At 47.2% G+C, this 19,981-nt stretch overlaps 1 protein-coding gene across 1 annotated transcript in view; it reads right to left on the minus strand.

The window, feature by feature from the left end:
• The window catches only part of DNAJC11 (DnaJ heat shock protein family (Hsp40) member C11), a 73,357-nt gene that overhangs the window by 15,233 nt on the left and 38,143 nt on the right, over positions 1–19,981 (minus strand). The window contains exons 5-6 of the mRNA XM_040645724.1: positions 1,366–1,494; positions 290–412 (exon numbers count right to left, since the gene is read on the minus strand). Of these exons, the coding sequence (XP_040501658.1) occupies positions 290–412; positions 1,366–1,494 (252 nt within the window). The remainder of the gene's footprint in view (positions 1–289; positions 413–1,365; positions 1,495–19,981) is intronic.

Raw genomic sequence — 19,981 nt, forward strand, 5'->3', positions numbered from 1 at the left:
TACAGGTTTCGGCTGAAGGGGAACAAAGATGCGGAGTTTCTCGCGGTTGCGTTTCTCTAAGCTGCTCCAGTGTACCTCTGAGCTGTCCAGCAGACGGGGGATTCTGTCTCTGCTATGAGACATGTTTTTCTCTTGGGGACAGTCACCTCATGCGAGTTTGACATCTGGTACCCTGTTGTACAATGATGTGGCCAACCTAGGTCTTTTTGGGGGTTGGCTTTTAGAGTGTAAATGTTCAGAAATGAAGCTTTGCAGTGGATAACATGACTCTGCCCGTCAGCATTCTTACCTCTCCCCATCCCTTTGCGGAAGTGACTCGTCTAAGCGCGAAGTTAATGGAACCCCCTCCATTCCCATTCTGGGTTGAGAGGCTTCCGGAGAGGATGGCTGTGTCTGTAGTTGTCAAGGGTGCCTAGGAAATGATATTTGCTGGTAAGGAATGAGTCAAAGCACTAGGGAGCACAAGGACAGCAGCCTAATGAATACACTTCCAGTGCACGGCCAAAGGTGCAGGTGATCACGACTCCAGGGGCTAGGGATGCACGATGACCTCAACTGGTTCACTTCTCTCCCACTTTGCCATCTGAACGGCATGCGGCCACCAAGGTAATGTTTTGCAAAAGCTTTGCTGGGCAAATTTCAAAAAACCAGGGGAAAGACAGGGCTAAATGCTGGTTCTTAGCGTACTGATAGCATCTGATGGCACAGAGACTTCATTATGTGCCTTCCCTCCCACTGTGGGATGTCTGGGACTCTCTAGTCCGTGTTTGCCACCAGCACTGGGGAAGGGACTGAATCCGTGGCCCTACTAGCCAACCCTGGAAGCTCCGCCAGATGGGCAAGTTTCCCAGAGTTAGGACTTCATCTGGGTGGACGCACTTGAGAATAAACGGAGTTGAGGAGGTAGAGACCTACTGTAAGCCTCAGCAGACCTGCCCGCCAGTGCTACCTTCAAACTGTGGGCAGAAAGATGACATTTTAGTGACCCTGGGGTCAGCTGAATATTGTGCTTTCTGCACATGACAGAGTGTGCCTTAAAACTAAGACTGGTTCTTGGAATCACCAGTGGAGGTCTGCTTTCTCACCCTAGACCTTCCTGACCTTGACCTCTGCTTCTCCCACACCACTTGCACTTCTGCTGGGGGAGCCCTGTGACCTTGGAAGCTAAGTGCCCCCTGGCACTCATGCTGCGAACAAGTCAGCAAAGCAGTAACAAACAAGGTTGGGCCTGGAACTCTTTTTTTTTTAAGTGGCTAACTGCATCCTTTCATAAATAAAGATGAGAAAAACCACAGCTGCTCGGTGCGCTGCGCCTCGTTAACCCGAGCTCACCGCACGCGGGGTGGGGGGGCGTCCGGGCTTTACCTCAATGGACTGGGATATGTGCATCTTGTTGATTTCAATCTGCGGAAAGCCACTTCCGGACACATCTTCGTACTCCTCTTCGTAGCGATCAAAAAGGTCAGTGGCATCGATGCCAACACTGATGGTCCCCTGGGGCAGAAAAACAAGCAGTCAGCAGCAGGGGTGGTATTTGTGGAATGAAAGACCATCTACACTCTGGCAGCCGGCGGTTCACTGGATGTGGGCAGGACTCCCCCACGAAGCCCACGGAGCATGAATGTCACAGTTCACACCAAACAGCAGCAGAGCGTCACTGACTGCTGGGGTCACAACACCAGTCACGTCGGCAGGCAAACAAGACAAGCGTTAGGAAAAGAAAAAAGGCCCATGTAATTTGATTTTTAGAGCCCAGACAGGACCGACTTCATGGCTCTAAATAGATCACCTCCAGATTTAACCCCTGAATGCAGAAACCACCTAGACACGAGCCACATGAATTAAACATTTTAATGTTTGATTCTAAACACTCTCACGTCACAAAACTACCTTAAAACTCTTTATACATAAACATAACTTCAAAGATAAGTGCCAGGTGCCGGGCGCCTGCGTGGCTCAGATGGTTAAGCGGCTGCCTTTGGCTCAGGTCATGATCCCAGGGTCCTGGCACGGAGCCCTGTGCTGGGCTCCTTGCTCAGCGGAAGTCTGCTTCTCCCTCTCCCTCTGCCTGCCACTCCCCTGCTTATGCTCTCGCTCTCTGTCAAATAAATAAATAAAATCTTAAAAAAAAAAAAAAAAGTGCAAACAAAATCAATTATGAATGAATGGAAGATTGAAAAATTGTTTCACCTTCTAAAATTAATTTGAGGATTAAGCTATGAGAAACGAACACTATATTCTCTCAAGAAATGTGAAGCTAAAATTTGCTGACTGATATAAAATGCTCCATACTTGGAAAATCAATGTTTATTATTTTCTTATCATAAGATTTTTCAAATGAGCATATATCTTAATCCCACATATAAAAACATGACCACATACACATTTTTATTCAGTTCCCTGCAGCCCATTTTAAAAAACCGTATTCAGGCTGAATTTACATATAATAATGCAAACTGCGCCCACCTAACGTGCACATTTCGATGAGTCCTGACAGACACGTGGACTCGGGAAACCAACCTCCACAATCACGACACCGAACATTTCTATCGCTCCAAAAGCAGCATGGGAGCATGTGTTTTTCTCCCTGAGAAGGGGACACGCGAACAAAGACGTGAGTGGGAAACCAGGGAGTAGGGCTGGAGCAGAGGGCGCACAAGGCTGACGAGGAGACTGTGGGTGGTTGTGCGCTATGACGTTATGGCGGGGGGGTGCGGGGCAGGGGGTTATCCAGGAGATTTCGAGTTGAACCCTGCTGTTTCGGCGGGTTTAGCAATTACCCCAGATTTTCATTTTTAAACCAAGTACCACCATCATCGTCAATAGTTGCCTTAAACTAACAAGCCAGACTGGGGTTGGTGCGTAGGCCTTCGCTCGGTCCCTCTAGCCTCCGACACCATCCCGGCTAGCGGTGTGTGGGGGCCACTGCTTCTCTCTTCTCTTCCCAGGCGAAATTTGAGCACCCTTCCACCCTCAGACCACCCCAGACGCTTGCTGGTGTGGTGGCCGGGCAGTCACCTCCTCCCAGCCCAGCTGGTGTGAGAAGGAGATGCTGCTGCCCGTCTGCAACAGCAGGCAGGTGGCCCGGGCCTTGGCCCGTGACATACATGAAGCCGTGGGCAGCCATGTGCACGGGAACCTGCAGGTGCATATGAACATGGGTGGGAACAGAGGCGGGCCAGTCCTGCAGAAGGTAGTAGAGAGCGGTCCAACGCTCTTGCCAGTGTTTTTCTTCTACTGAACGATATCATCAGGAGGTGGCATACTTTCCGTGAAGGTCACAGTAACTATTTTGGGTGTGGTGGGTCCTATGGTCTCTGTTGCAATTCAACTCTGCTGTTGGAAGGGAAAGCAGACTAACTACCCAGCAAGGGACTGACCCTGGCTATGTTCTAGTTCCAGTAAAACTCTTTATTCATACTAAAATCTGAATTTCATACATTCATGTCTCAAAATATTACTTTTCTTTTTGTTCTTCTTCTTTAAAACAAACAAACAAAAAAAGCTCCAGCGTGGAGCTCAATGGGGGTCTTGAACTCATGACCCTGAGATCAAGACCTGAGCTGAAATGAAGAGTTGGACGCTTAACCCACTGAGCCACACAGGCGCCCCCCTTTCGATTTTTTTTTTACCATTAAAAAAACATAAAAAGCATTAGTTTGTAAGTCACATAGAAACTGGCAGTGGGCCAAATCTGCAACTCGTGATGTAAATCTGTAGGGCGTTTGTTTTTTTGGGTAATACTTCCTTTTTTGATAAATTCTTCAGGCAGCAATAAAATTAAACATAGTGTATGTTTAAAAAACAACGAAAATAAGCACTCAATTTCCATTTTCTCAGAAAGCTGATGAATCTGTAACTTGTATGAAATGTTTTTCAGTGCCGATCATTCATCCATAGCACTAATGCAGACCCCATGAAAATCAAGTCTTTAAAGTGAGCTGCTCTTCTTTAAAGACCACGCCTGAAGTGACGTGTAGCAGCAGGGATTTACAGGTAACTGTGCATCAGATGGTCGTTCCTCTCTGTTCGTTTCACTCATTTTCATCATTCTAAGGTTTGTACTGCACACATGAAAAATAAAGCAATAGCTATTTATATGTTCGTTCTATTAGCAAAAGAACCTCACAGCTGCTAACGATGCCAATTTTATGTCCGTGCTAACCTGATGCTTCAAACAGAAAATCAGGTAATCTTAGTAATGGCTTGATATGAATTATAAAGTGCAATATTGTGATTTATAAGAAATATATATTTGGTCATTCAGGTGACCAAATCCGTATTCCGTATTTGTATTTGGTCTTCATACACAGGGTTTCTGGCTCACAGCTCCTAAAACCCATGAAATTTCTGGTGATAAGGGTGATAAATGTGTCTTCTGTTATGTTAATGAAGGTGGCTTTTAGTCTCCTCCACCCCAGGGCCGGGGGCTGGATGCCAGGAGCAACAACCAAATGATTAGATGGCTGGAAAGTTCCAGTTCTAGCCCCAGCCTCCAGGGAAGGAAGAGGAGCCAGAGGTTGAAAACAGCCAATGGCCAATGACTTAGTCAATCTGACTATGCGATGAAGCCTCCATAAAAATCCAGAAGGACCGGGTTCGGAGAGCTTCAGGGCTGGTGGGCACGGCGGTGATGCAGGGCGATGAAGCCTTCATAAAAATCCAGAAGGACCGGGTTCGGAGAGCTTCAGGGCTGGTGGGCACCGCGGTGGTGCAGGGAGAGCAGGGTGTCTGGAGAGGGCACTCAAGTCCTGTACCCGCTCCCCAGACTCTGCTCTGCATACTGCCACCTGGCTGCTGATTCATAAACATGCCTTCCCTGAGTTCTGCAAGCCCCTCCAGTGAATTACGAGAAGCTAAGGAGGAGGGTGTTGGGATCTACAGCCCTCAGTCAGAAACCCTGTGACTGGCATCTGCGGGGCAGGGTGGCTGCAGTTATGTAGGACTGAACGCTTAACCTGTGGAATCAGATGCTGTCTCCAGGTAGATGGTGTCAGAACTGAATTGAATTTTTTTTTTTTTAAGTAGGTTCCACACCCCGTGTGGAGCCCAACGTGGGGCTTTAACTCTTGACCCTGAGATCAAGGCCTGAGCTGAAATCAAGAGTCAGATGCTCAACCGACTGAGCCACCCAAGTGCCCCTAGAACTGAGTTGACTTCTTGCTGGTTGCATGCTGCCCCCATCCTCCATGCTGGAATTAGGTGGGAACCCTAGAAGAAAATGTTACTGTAAACTCAAGCCAAAAAGTTTCCACCATGGTAATACTCAAATGCCAATTTTGGTAAAGATACGTGTTATGGTAAAAGGGTCTTTAAAGTAAGAAACCTGGGGCACCTGGGTGGCTCAGTCGTTAAGCGTCTGCCTTCGGCTCAGGGCGTGATCCCGGAGTCCTGGGATCGAGCCCCACATCAGGCTCTTCTGATGGGAGTCTGCTTCTTCCTCTCCCACTCCCCCTGCTTGTGTTCCCTCTCTCTTACTGGCTGTCTCTCTCTGTGTAAATAAATAAAAAAAAATCTTAAAAAAAAAATAAAGTAAGAAACCTATAGAGCAGAAATAGCTCTAGAATTAGTTACAGTGCACACAGGTGCATAACTGTGTCAAAACAAGCTGTGATATTCCACCTAGGGAAAATTAACTTGTCAAAATGTACAAATATTTTTGTGTATTCAGAAAAATAATAATTTTTTGTGAAGCTGATTCTTTTTCTTTTTTTAAAAAGTAGGCTCCATGCTGGGCATAGAGCCCAGTGTGGGACTTGAACTCATGACCCTGAGATCAAGACCTGAGCTGAGATCAAGAGTTAGATGCTTAGACTGAGCCACCCAGGCACCCCAAAGTAGAAAAAAATCTGCATCATGTCAGTGTCACGAATGTCTGAGCCTTTAAAGAACTCCTTTTAAAAATGGCACAATAAACCTTGTAGCTTTTAAAATATTTAAGAAATTTCAATCACTGTATATAAAGTGTGTAACTCTGAAATTGAGCTCTTGAGGAAGGACAAACAACAAATAAAATAAGAGCTCAAACAGTTTATTTCACTTTGAAATTCCATAGTAGTATTTGGGAATATCTCAATTTTTGGTAAGAATTTTTTGGTGGAGGGGCGCCTGGGTGGCTCAGTCATTAAGCGTCTGCCTTCGGCTCAGGGCGTGATCCCGGCGTTCTGGGATTGAGCCCCGCATCAGGCTCCTCCGCTGGGAGCCTGCTTCTTCTTCTCCCACTCCCCATGGTTGTGTTCCCTCTCTCGCTGGCTGTTTCTATCTCTGTCAAATAAATAAATAAAATCTTTAAAAAAAAATGTTTTTTTTTTGTGGAACTGTGATCTTTAGTTAAATTTATATTCTATCTTGGAATGGAATGAAATTGAAAAGGCCTGCCTGCAGTTTTGTGGCTGGGATGTAAATCTGATGAAGCATTCAAAAGATCATAAATACAGACAATTTATAAAAAAAATGTGTCAAAAATATTCTGAATGGAGGCAAAAAGACAATACCCTATGAAAATACTTGGGCCAAAGTGTATGTTCCACAAAGATGAAATTTAGAATTGAGAGTATTTTCTCAATTAAGAATACTATAGTATACAGAAAAGAATCAAATATGTTAAAAATTTCAAACTTACTGAATACAAATGTATTAGGATGGTAGACAATGGGGGTGCCTAGGTGGCTTGTTGGTTGAGCGCCTGCCTTTGGCTTGGGTCATGGTCCCAGAGTCCCGGGATCGAGTCCTGCATCAGGCTCCCTGCTCGGGGGAGAGCCTGACTTTCCCTCTGCCCCTTGCCTCACTTGTGCTCTCTCTCTCAAATAAATAAATAAAATCTTAAAAAAAAAAAAAGAAAGATGGTAGGCCATGTTACAGAAGAAAAACAACCACAGTGAAGGTACATGGTCTGGGAAAACAGCAGTGCCACAGTGCGGGGCGAGGATCCAGAGAAGGCCCCCTGCCGTGAGCCCTGCTTGCTGGCTTCTGACCCTTGCAGAGAGCCCTCTCCTTGACTCTGCGCAGGACTGGTGACTTGCTCCTGTCCAACAGATTGCAGTGGGTGTGACCCGTGCAGTCTTCAGAGCTAGGTCACAGGAAACCTTACAGCTTTCTTTCTTTTTTTTTTTTTTTTTAAAGATTTTATTTATTTATGTGACAGAGAGACAGCCAGCAAGAGAGGGAACACAGCAGGGGGAGTGGGAGAGGAAGAAGCAGGCTCATAGCGAAGGAGCCCGACGTGGAACTCGATCCCGGTATGCCGGGATCTCGCCCTGAGCCGAAGGCAGACGCTTTAAGGACTGCGCCACCCAGGGGCCCCTCCTTACAGCTTTCTTCTAGGCTTCTGGAGGTGCTTTCTGGGGAAGCCAGCTAACAGAACAATCCATATCCCCTGCGACCACTATGTTCCGAGGAAGGCCAAGCCAGCCGGGGGTGGGGTGGGGAAAGCCACATGGGAGGCACAGAGTGCAGATGCCATATTCAACACGACCCAGCTACCATTGGAATACACCTGCATAAGGAGACCCCCAGCAGAACCATCCAGCTGAGTCTGGTCAACCCAGAGGACCACGAGAGAAAATCAAATTATTCGTGCCACTAAGTTTTGGTGTGGTTGGTTGTGCATAACCAGAACACAGAATATCAGAGACAAATATAGCTGATAAACTGATTAAAAGTATCTGAATGTATGCCAAAAATAATTCTCCTTCCTTCCCCCTCCTTCCTTTCCCCCCCTTTTTCCTTCCTTCCTTCCTTCCTTCCTTCCTTCCTTCCTTCCTTCCTTCCTTTCTCTTTCTCTCTTTTCTTTCTGTAGGCTCTATGCCCAACGTGGGGCTTGAACTCACAACCCCGAGATCAAGAGTTGCATGCTCTACCGACTGAGCCAGCCCGGCACCCCTGATTCTGCTACTTTTAATGTTCACATAATCAATATAATTTTTAAAATTTGCTTTAATATGCATAGGTACACGTTTTAAAGGAAATATTTTTTTTAAAAGATTTTATTTATTTATTTGACAGAGAGAGACAGCCAGCGAGAGAGGGAACACAAGCAGGGGGAGTGGGAGAGGAAGGAGCAGGCTCCCAGCGGAGGAGCCTGATGTGGGGCTTGATCCCAGAATGCCGGGATCACGCCCTGAGCCGAAGGCAGACGCCTAACGACTGAGCCACCCAGGCGCCCCTAAAGGAAATATTTTTGAAATAGTTTTTGAATAAACCATTTTATAGGTTCTCCAATGTAAGAAAACCAGTGGTCAATAAACATTTTTAATTAATTAATTATTTTTAAAAAATTTTTATTTACTTCAGACTGAGAGAAAGAGAGAGTGAGCCCATAAGCAGGGGGAGAAGCAGATTCCTTGCTGAGTGGGGAGTCTGATGTGGGGCTCAATCCCAGGATCCAGGGATCATGACCTGAGCCGAAGGCAGATGCTTAACTGACTGAGCCACCCAGGCGCCTCTATTTATTTGCTTTTTAAAAAATATTTTATTTATTTATTTGAGAGAGAGAGACAGCGTGCTCGCACAAGCAGGCAGAGGGAGAGGGAGAAGCAGGCTCCTCGCCAAGCAGAGAGCTCGACGTGGGGCTCGATCCCAGGACCTTCGGATCGTGACCTGAACCAAAGGCAGATACTTAACTGACTGAGCCACCCAGACGCCCCGGTCGATAAACATTTCAGAAAACCACAAAATTTTAATTATTTTAAGCATCCGTTTTCCCTCCTCCACATTTCCCTTACCACCACATTCCCCCAAATGTCCTGGTCTGGAAGATGCGCAACGGTCACCCCATCTTCAGGCCACCGTGAGGATGCTGCTGACAATGAAAGATGCCTGCCTTCGAGCTCTTCAAGCAGGACGACCTGGTCCGACCTGAGATTTTGCAGGCTCACTCTGGCTGCCGTGTTGGGGGAAGGAGGGAGGCGGGCAGAGCAGGCAGGAGAGGCTATGCTGTAATCCGCAAGGTGCTGATGCAGGACCGGCAGAAACCGCTGTTTTAGGTATGTGGGTTTCATAACTGGCTGCCACATTCAGCTTGTTAGTCCTCAGAGTTTTCGGCTGCTTCTCTAAGGACAGGCAATCATATCCTACACCGAAAATTATAGCCCTTTCAATATTTACATCTTTTTTTATTATTTGTCTAATTGCGTTGGCATAAAACTTCCAGAATGATGTTAAATGTGGTTTTATTTCCTTTCCCAAAGAAAACTTTTAAAATGATAGGTATTTGTATTAACTCCCCCCTGACGATCAACGGACTCACCAGTGGGGAGAACAGCCTTTAGAAGTTAAAAAATATTGCTCACGTCACCACTTTTCAACCATTTTGTTGTATCTTTAAACAAGGCCAAAATAAGCAAGTACTCCGGCGAGCCAGTGACTTCTGAGACTCGAGAGCCTTTGGTGCTGACCCAGGTCGATGGAAAAGGACTAAGCCTGAAAGGTCACGGGAGCCGCCGCACAGAACGGTAGGCCCAGTGCCAGCTGGTGAAGCGGACTGTCCCAGAGATGAGTGATCACGTCACTGTGAGTTCACAAGGACATGGCTTTTAATATTTTAGGGAGTGGTTTGGATGCCTGCCTTCTGCTGTTCTTCCATTTCAAGGAAATAACCTTTTGAAAATGGACTGGTCACAGCTCCAGAACCGGACAGCTTTCTTCTCTACGTGCTAACCAGGCGTTTGGCTGCAACTTAACAACTCACTTTCAAAAACTTTCAAGGCTATATACTTTTATATGAGAAGTCCCAACGCTGGGGAATTAAAGTCAGATCTGAATTCTCACAGAAGATCAAAAAGATAAAGAAAAAGATAAAAAGATAAAATAAATCTAATGCGGGATAAATTAATGAGCCAGAGCTTTCCCAACAACTTCTAATTGAATGTACGCAGGCTTGTGTTCTTTTATTATTAAACTGTCATTAAAACACATTTTTTCAAATAAAAAGTTTACAATGGAAAATACTTGCACATTTCACCTTATTTTTTAGTAGAGCAGGTCACCAAACTTTTTCTGTCAAGGGTCAGATAGTATTCTAGGCTCTGTGGGCCACTCCGGTTGAAACTACTGAAGTCTGTGTTGTTACTGGAAGCACCAAAGAGCCACAGGTAATAGGTAAATGAATGAGCACTGCTGTGTTCCAACAAAACTTTATTTGAGAACGTTGAAATTTGAGTTTCGTATCATTTTTATGTGCCACAAATTATTCTTTGATTTCTTTTTTTTTTTTTTTTTGAAGATTTTATTTATTTATTCGACAGAGAGAGAGCCAGCGAGAGAGGGAACACAAGCAGGGGGAGTGGGAGAGGAAGAAGTAAGCTCACAGTGGAAGAGCCTGATGTGGGGCTCAATGCCGGGATCACGCCCTGAGCCGAAGGCAGACGCTTAACTGCTGTGCCACCCAGGTGCCCCACAAATTATTCTTTGATTTCTTAAAAACCATTTAAGATGTAATAAAAACGATTCTTAGCCCACGGGCTGAAGGAAACTAGACAGCAGGCCACAGTTGGCTGACCCTCGTACTTAACTCTGCCACCAGCGTAGAAAAAGACGACGAGGACAGTTATGAATCCTCTACATACAACTGTGAGACTACTGAAAAATGGCCAGCAGGACACACAACAGCTACAGATTCCCAACTCAGACCTTTGTGACTTGCTTGGAAGCTGGAAGAGTCAATCTATCACCCCGGGCAGTTTCTGCCGCCCGGACTAGAAGTACCTGGACTCCACCGGGAACACATCCCACGGTTTCAAACTATCTTCAACCAACCAGGTAACAGTAATAACAATGTAACACAACTTGTCAAGCGAATATGATTTACTTAGTGTCTCCGGTTTTGAGCTCCTCAATAAAAATCACCAACTGGTAAGATTCAAAGGTTTAAGGAGCTAAACACTAGAGGAAGTAGCTGGAGGGATCCCCTTTTAAGCATCTATTCCAACCTCTAAACGACAACCCCACTGGATCACCATCTTCCTGGACCCCCCAATGAACCATTCATAAGTCAACCCTTTTTTCTTTAACCATTACATAAAAATAAGCACCGTCGAACAGATAGCGTTTGACTCTCACTTGCAGACCACTGCAGCAGGAAACTAGGAACTAGGAACTGCAGTGGTTCCAATCCAGCTGCCATCTGAATTTCCTCGGGAGCCTGTTCAAATACACATTCCCAGGTAGCAGCCTGACAGACTCCTCTTCAGCTGCCCTGAGAATCTGCACTTTTAAAAAAAAATTTATTTATATATTTGAAAGAGAGCGTGTGTGCTCGCACATGCGAGCACGAGTGGGGGAAGGGGCAGAGGGAGAGGCACACTCCCGGCTGAGCAGAGAGTCCAACGTGAAGCCCCACGACCCCGAGATCATGACCTGGGCCTGAAGGCAGACACTTAACTGACTGAGCCACCCAGGCGCTCCAAGAATCTGCACTTTTAATAAACAAAAGTTGTCGTGGAATTAACCTACTGGTTTTGGCAACCATGAACTCCTTTTTTTTTTAACTGAAAATTTTATCGAGATAATTGTAGATTCATATGCAGTTGTAAGAAATAAGAAGAGATCCAATGCATCACATTTCTTCCAATGGCTACATCTTGCAAAAACTATAGTACAATATCATAACCAGGATACTGACATCAATGCAATCCAATCTTCTTGCTCAGATTTCCTCAGTTTTATTTATTTTTTCATTTGTGGCACGTAATCTGATCGCCTGCTTGGGTTCATGCATCCAGCACCACAGTCAACACACAGAACATCTGCACCACCACAGGGATCCGTGTGCTGCCGCTTACAGCCACACCCGCCTCCTCCACTCTCCCTCCTCCTGTCCACCCAAACCCTGGTGACCCCAGGTCTGCTCTCCACCTCGACAGTCTTTTAAAGATTTTGTTTGTTTGAGAGAGAAAGAGAGAGAGAGGAGGGGCAGAGGGAGAGAGAAAATCTCAAGCAGACTCTGCACTGAGCACGGAGAGCCTGACATGCAACTTGATCTCACATCCCTGAGATCATGACCTGAGCCAAAATCAAGTCGGACAGTTAACCGACTGAGACACCCAGGAGCCTCCCCCTGCCCCACAACCCCGCCCCAGTCTTTTAACTGAAGAAGCTGCACTTGACGGAGTTGTGGCCACTTTCTTTTGTCCTCTATCTCAATGATTATGGACAAGTAAAAGTCTTCCAGTGCAATTATAAATAAATTTAGGTTTTTGGTTAAACCAATAGGACTGTTATCTTTTTTTTTTTTTTAAAGATTTTATTTATTTATGTGACAGAGAGACGGCCAGCGAGAGAGGGAACACAGCAGGGGAGAGGGAGAGGAAGAAGCAGGCTCCCAGCCGAGGAGCCCGATGTGGGACTCCATCCCAGAACGCCAGGATCACGCCCTGAGCCGAAGGCAGACACGTAACGACTGCGCCACCCAGGCGCCCCAGGACTGTTATCTTGAAATCCTCTTCCCTCCCAAAGTGACACTCAAGGCATAACAACAGCAACACGATAAGAGGTGCTAACCAAGCCTTAGAATCTGGAAAGGAATGGAGGTGGTCACTGAGCAGAGAAAGAAACCAGGCTTCTGCTGGCTCAGGAACCGGAGGGACCAGGCACCTCAGGAGTCGCCAGCTCACTAAGGAGACAAGTCACAGAGGCTTGCTCTTTGAAGAAATCAAAGGAAGGCGTGCCAGGTCCAGCTGGGGGTGGGGGGCAGGTACTAGAAACAAAGGTGAGTGAGACACACAATGGTCATCTCCTGACTTCCCACCTCCTCGACAATAAGACGGCTGGCAGCCAGGTGAGAGACTGGGGGTTTCCTCTCCAGAGAAATATCGCCTGCTAAGTAGAAAAGGCCTTTCAACACTAGCCCTTGTGTGTGTGTGGGGGGGTGGAGTCTCCATCCAAACACCCAGAGTTAGGGCCATCAGTGACAAGCCCTGCCAAGCCCAGGGCACGTGCCCTGAGCCTCCCTGCCTCAAGAGCAGCCAGCCAGAGATTCCCAGACACTTGAGGAAAAGCTCCAACACAGAAGTCTAAAACCAAGTAAAGATCAAAAAGAAGCAGAGGATACAAATGCCAAAGAAAACAGCAAGAAATGTCTAAGTAATATCCTCAGAAAAAGAAAAGATATTGCATTACTCATTAAAAATAGCATTTATGAACAAATGCTTACTAAGTGTTGGGGACTCTCCTAAGTCTTCGACATGTATTATAACATTTAATCTTTTCATTAACAATGAGGCAGGTCCTGTTACTGTCTCCATTTCACAGATAACACCAAGAACAGAGGCCACGTGGCTTGCTCAAGGCCACACAGCTGGGAGGCGTCGGAGACAGGACTTGAATACAGGGCATCTACGTACACAGCGCAAGAACCAAAGCCCTACCTCGTACTTCCCCATGAATTCGAAAAACATCAACAGATTTGAGAAGAAGAAAGTTCTTGGATATTAAAAAATCCGGCAGGATTTTTCGCACTGGTAGGAAAGCTGGAAAATAACCTAGAAAAAGAAACTCTCAAACAAGTAGGACTAAACCAAAAATATGCAAAATGGAGAGGAAAAAATTAGCAAGTGAGACGGTGAGTCCAGAGGGTCCAATATGTGAAACGGAAGGAATGTGGACAAAAGAGGAGAGCTAGGAAGAGAGAATGTGAGAAAATGCCCCAGGGCTGCGGCACCCGGCCTGCCGGGGCGGGGTGGGGGGCGGGTGGGGGGGTCACTGCGCGCACCTGACTCCACTGAGCAGCTCACCCGAGGCCTCCCACACTCAGCTGCTCAGGCCAGACAGGAAGACCCTGCAGGTTTCCAAAGGGGGAAAAGTACATCACACACGAGAATCAGGAACTGGAATGGGTCTTCTCAATACCAGTCCCAGAAGCTAGAAGACACAGGAATGGGGTCTTCCAAGTTCAGAGGAAAAATGACTTCCAAACTGGAACTTCATATCCCGTAGAATTAGTAGGTTGGATTATATAAAACTGTTGTTTTTTAGGTCTAAAACAGATAAAAAAGCAGCCATTTCTAACATTAAATATAAAGCTCTAACTAAACACTAAGTTAGACACACTTCCTAGCATGTGCGTATCTATCTATACACATACTGTAAAAAGTACGCAGATACACGCTTTTCACTTAGTTAAGTCTAAAGATACAATCAAGACAGGCTGAGCTACGCGAAGTCCGCATTTCACCTCTGGAAAGCAATGTGGCAACATCTCTTACAGCTGAACATTTGCATATCCCACGACCCATCAATTTTAGATCAAGGTGCTTGTGGACACTCTCACACACACGTGCGCACCAGGAGACAAGCACAAGGACGTTCACAGCAGCAACGGCCATAACCACGGAAACCCGGAAACTACACACCCACTCGCAGGAGAATGGATAAATTGTGGTGTACAGCAACGGAGTGACTGTGTCACGACTTCGTGAAACACACAGACGTCCGAACAGTAGGAGGCGTGGGCAGAAAACAAGTCCCAGAGGACCACCTATAGCATGTACCATTTTTATAAAGCTCAAAAACAATACAAACCAAACAGTGGATTACTTAAGCATACATCTAGTTTGTGACAAAATTTAAAAGCCAATAGAAGGATGACTCCCTTTGGACGGCGTTTCCCTCTGGCAGGGAGATGGGGCAGGAGGAGGCCACGAAGGCAGATGCAAGGTGTGGGCACCATTCTTGTCCCGGGGTCAGGCTGTAGCTCCCCCGTGTCTGTGATTACTGTTGCGGCTCAGACGTTACTAATTCTTTGAATATATGTATACATGTAAGTACTTATGTTATTATTTTTTCTTTTAAGAGACAATAAAATGGGGGGAAAAAGGGACAAAGAGATTTGCCTTCCAGGGATCTTCTTTAACGAAGCTATTGGAAGATGGGTTTTCTCCACAGAAAGGGATAAAGGGAGCCCACAAGGGCAGGGCGGTGCCGCTGCAGGCGTCTCAGGGCCTGACAGTGCCTCCTGTGGCTGCTCCTTGGGAACCAGGTGTCGCCTGAGTGAACAGAAAGGCATTCCTGGGAAGATGGGGAGGAAAGTTCTGGGGCCCCAGCTGTACAGCAGTCCAGAAAGTGGGGGCTAGACTGGAGTGGGGGCGGGGAGGACGACGGGGGCTCCAGGGGATGCCACCAGGATGGGTGAGAGTGACAGAATACCTAACAAGCCCGATGGCACTGAGGGGGAACGTTCAGTCCTGACAGTCCAGAAATGAATCAGTGTCAGATTTGTAGAAAGCTCATCAAAGAAACCAAAGGACAGTTACTAACACAGTGGAGGAAAAAGCGGTTTTAAGAAAGATCAGGTCGGGGCACCTGGACGCTCAGTTGGTTAAGCGACTGACTCTTGATTTCGGCTCAGGTCATGATCTCAGGGTCGCAAGATAAAGCCTCTTGTTGGGGGCTCCCTGCTTAGTGGGGATTCTCTCTCTCCCTCTGCCCCCCCTTTCTAAAATCAACCAATCAATCAATTAATCAGGGTAGGGTAGGGGAGGGGAAGAGAAGGGAAGGGAAGGGGGAAGGGGAAGGGAGGAAGGAAGATAGATTGGTCAGGTGGTCATGGTCCGCCATCTGGCTCAGCCGAGCATTTATTCAGTGAACATTCACTTAACCTGAAAGGGGATTATAACCACACTGGGTGGCCTGACAAACATGTGCGTGCTGGGGAACGGCACCCTTATCTTTACCGGTGGGGGGTCAATACGTAGCTGCTAAAACTGAAAAAACCAGAGAACAGTGTAAACACGCAGCTCAGGAATACAGAGAAGTGTCCGAAGCAAGAGCTCAGAGACCAGAGTGCCGCCTCCAGGTTGGGGGGCAGGAGCCAGGCCTGGAAAGACGGGTGGGGAGGGGAGACGGCTTGTTTTTGTAGTAAGTCTAGTAACCAACTTTCTAAACTACTTAAACATATTACTTGAACCACAAAAAACGGACAAAAATTTCCCCACACCTCAGCCTTCAAAACTAGAGTCTCCTTAAAAACGATTAAAATCTCGTTGCGCCTGGGGGGGCTCAGTGGGTTAAGTGTCTCCCTTTGACTCAGGTCATGATCTCGGGGTCCTGGGATGGAGCCCCGAGTCGGGTTCCCTGCTCAGTGGGGAATCTGCTTCTCCCTCTGCCTCTCCCCCACTCATGCTCGAGCACTCTCTCAAATAAATAAAAATCTTTAAAAATGATTAAAAATCTCAAAAAGGTCTTATATGCTTATTTATTTATTTATGTGACAGAGAGACAGCCAGCGAGAGAGGGAACACAGCAGGGAAGTGGGAGAGGAAGAAGCAGGCTCCCAGTGGAGGAGCCTGATGTGGGACTCGATCTCGTATCGCCGGGATCACGCCCTGAGCCGAAGGCAGACGCTTAACGACTGCACTACCCAGGCGCCCCTTATATGCGTATTTAAATATCAGTAGACTTCTTGTGCCTGTAAGTGTCAAAAGTTTCCTCCTCAGGAAGAGCCAACATCACCAAATGACACCATTACTCACAGGCAGAGCCTGGAGTGGGAGAGCCACCCTCTGCCCAGAGGTCATCAAAGGAACTCCACCCAGCCCGGATGGGAGCACCACCTGCTGGCCTGGAATCCACTCCCACACTGACTCTCTGAACAGCCTGGAAAACTTATTTTTATCTTAATTATATAACACCCCCCCCATCTCCCCAACCCCCTGGAAGATGTAGGTCCTTGCTGCTCTGTGTTCAGGATGAGATGGTGGATAAAAGTGCTGTGTCCTTCAGTCCCCAGCAGCCCGCCTTGTTCACTGTTCCTTACACCAAGCCAAAATCGTCTTCGTGCTGTCAGTTCTGTTCTCTCCAACTGTCACAAATTAAGACCAGTTGCGGCTTCTCCACAGGGAGGGGAAGACGTGCCTCTCTGACCTGAGCTCCTACTTATTCCTTCCACCACTGTTCCGGACACACCGGCCTCTTTGCTATTCCTTGAACACACTGGACCCACTATGTCCCTTTGAACCGGCTGCTCCCACCATCCACAGGGCTCTTCCCTGATATCCGCAAGGATAACTCTTCTCTCGTCTTTGTTCCAATGCACTTTCTCAATAAGGCCTGAGCATCCTACTTAAAATTGCAGTCCTTCCCCCTTACCTTGACCTATCTTCCTGCTATAGCATTATCACCTTCTAACATATTATGTAATTTACGTATTGTGTTTCTTGTGTATTATCTGTCTCTCTCAACCTTGATCCAAGAGGGCAGGGTTTTGTCTGTTACTCTCTGCCGCACGTCTCAACCTTGATCCTAGAGGGCAGGGTTTTGTCTGTTACTCCCTGCCGCACGCCCCCACCTGGAACAGGACCTGGCTCGCTCCTTACAGGCACCCAATTTAAACTGCCTTGTGAGTATGTGAATCATCGTTATCTTACCTACACCCGACCCACAAATATTCTAAACTGTCGCTGATATTAAGCCCAGTTAGTGAAAGACCACCATTTCCCCCCGTCTCCCCTTCTCTGAGCTAGCACGTTCCATATTTCCATTCTAGTTCACTGGGATCTTTTAGAATCATGGTTTTGTCCTGTGGCCTTGGGTCACCCGAGAATACGACAGACACATCTTCACTCACACCATTCATAGAAATTCTGAGCATGCCAAGTGACAGCCTTTCTCCCATGATGAGAAGCTTCTCACCAGGGTGGAGATGATGCATTCATCAACCCTCTTTGAGTAGAATCAGTTGTTCACTCAGCCAGGAACGTTCCGTTCTAAATTATTTTCATGCTTATATTTTACCTGGCCATAAGGATAATGTGAGAAAATTCTGTCATATGCATTCTCAATTACTAACTGAAAATTCCCCCCAAAGAGGCAATTGCATTAAGAGGCAATGTACAGTTTGCCTGTTTTATAGCTGGTGAGCCCAGGGTGGCTCTTGAGACTGTCTTCGCAGATTCATGGTGAGATCAAAGTTGGAACCTGTGTTGTCCGAGGTCACAGAGGATCAAAGGGCAAACCTAGCAGAGTTCCCAAGGATGCGCCCCCCCCTGCCCCATGCCCCGCGGGGCTCGATCCCAGAACTCCGGGATCACGTCCCGAGCCGAAGGCAGACGCTCAACCGCTGTGCCACCCAGGCGCCCCCTGGACACCTTGATTCTGAGCGGTGACACTGACAGGACGGGGGGGAACAGCCTCCTCTGGGCCTCCTGCAGCCAGCACTTCTCTTCTGCAAAGACTCTGCCTCCTCGGACTCAGTCCCTTCCTCTAGGACAACTTCCCAATTTCTTCCCTTCCAGAAGCTGTTTCTGCATATGCTCAATGGACCGTCCTGCCATCGAGAGCAACAAACATATGGGTTCAAACAGCTTTTTTTCTGTAGATTTTCCTGTCAGCAAAGCTGAGTCGGTTTATGACATCAGAGCCATTTCCACCGAACAGACTGAAGTCATAGCCACGGGCTCATTCGGATGCCGACAAACATGAGCCATGGCAGCCGAAACACAGCTTTTTAAAAACCCTTTAAAAATAATTGAGTAACGTAATCCTGCATCTTTATGAAAACATTTTGGCATTTAAAAATATTTTTACTGTTATATTTGTTCCTTGATACATTATTTAAATTCTTTTCCTGATAAAGCTGAATCCTATTTTTAAGCTACCGCAGGAACAAACCGATAAGTGGGCCTTTCTAGAACAGAAAGGAGGTCTGGCCAGGGAGTTTATGTGAACCTCTGTACGGCGAAAGGAGAATGGACATAACGCAGAGCCCCCTGAACTGTTAGGTAACAGGGTCAGAAAGCAGGCAGTCTACGCCCTCAGAGGCAGACAATGACGGCTCCCAAACCGTCTCTGACTTAACGCTCTGCTTCACGCAGGATGGGAACGAGTTCATTAGAAGGTGGTAATAAAGTCCGACAGTGCTGCCTGAGATCTGTCGTCCTCAGACTCCAGAGTGGCTGCCACTGCAGGGACAGCAGTCTTGTGCATTAACAAAGAAAGGAACCAAAAGAATCAGTACAAAGCGAACGTGGCACAGAACAACCCTATCGTGTGATCTTAGGTCTTTAAAAAGACAAGAAACACAGATGGATGAAGCCAATGAAACAGATCCTGCAGACGGAGGGAGGGTGGCCAGGGCCGTCCAGTGAGCGCCAGTGACCCGCGGCGCTCTGGATGCGGATGAGCCTCGCCGTCTGTGCCCCGCAGATGCCCTCCCAGACCTGCTCAATGCGAGGGCCCGGGAGATCCTAGGACGCCAGCAACCTGAGCCTGGGGTTCCAGCAGGGAACACAGAGGACTTTCCTCTCACACAGCGAAGACGGAAAACAGAGGCAATTAAACTACGGACTTCGGGGTCTTCTGACCCCAAGCAGTGGGTTTCGTGGCAAACCTTCCATTTCACACAAGGGGAAACTGAGCTAAGATGGGAGATGTGGCCTGACCCAGGGCGCAGAATGGGAGGGTGCAATCTGAATCCCAGTGCAGGGCTCCTGACTCCAAGTGGAAAGTCCTACCACGCTGTCTCCGGCACACGCGTGTGTGAGTGTGTCTGCACGCATTCCACTGGGGCTTGCACACTGGAGCCGCGACCACGCTCGTTATTTCCGAGCCCCACACTGCTTTCCCAAGCTCATTTCACACAAGCCAAGACTCACAGGGAGCTGGGCACACTGAAACACCACTGGGCCAAGGCCACAGGGGATGGTGATGGTGCTGTCAGAGGGCCATTTTGAAATCCCAACTGCCAGACCCCATCCAAACCCACCCACCATGGGCCCAGAGCTGCCTGACCAAACCAAGCGCTTCCCATGCAGTGCTGGAGGAAACACAAAGGTGGAATTGAGTTCTTAACCTCATGAGTACTGAACAAGTCCCACTACGCATTTATTCAGCAGGCTTGTTGGCCTCTAGTAAATTAACACCTAGTTTCTATTTTTTAAATAGTTTCCCAACTTGGTATGGTAGTTAGGAAGGTCAGACAGCTTCATTAAAAAAAAAAAAAAAAATTTTATTTATTTATTTGAGAGAGAGAAAAAAAGAAAGAGAGGGG

The sequence above is a fragment of the Ursus maritimus genome, unplaced genomic scaffold (assembly GCF_017311325.1).
Source record: "Ursus maritimus isolate PB19 unplaced genomic scaffold, ASM1731132v1 scaffold_32, whole genome shotgun sequence".
In the NCBI taxonomy this organism is placed as follows: Eukaryota; Metazoa; Chordata; class Mammalia; order Carnivora; family Ursidae; genus Ursus; species Ursus maritimus.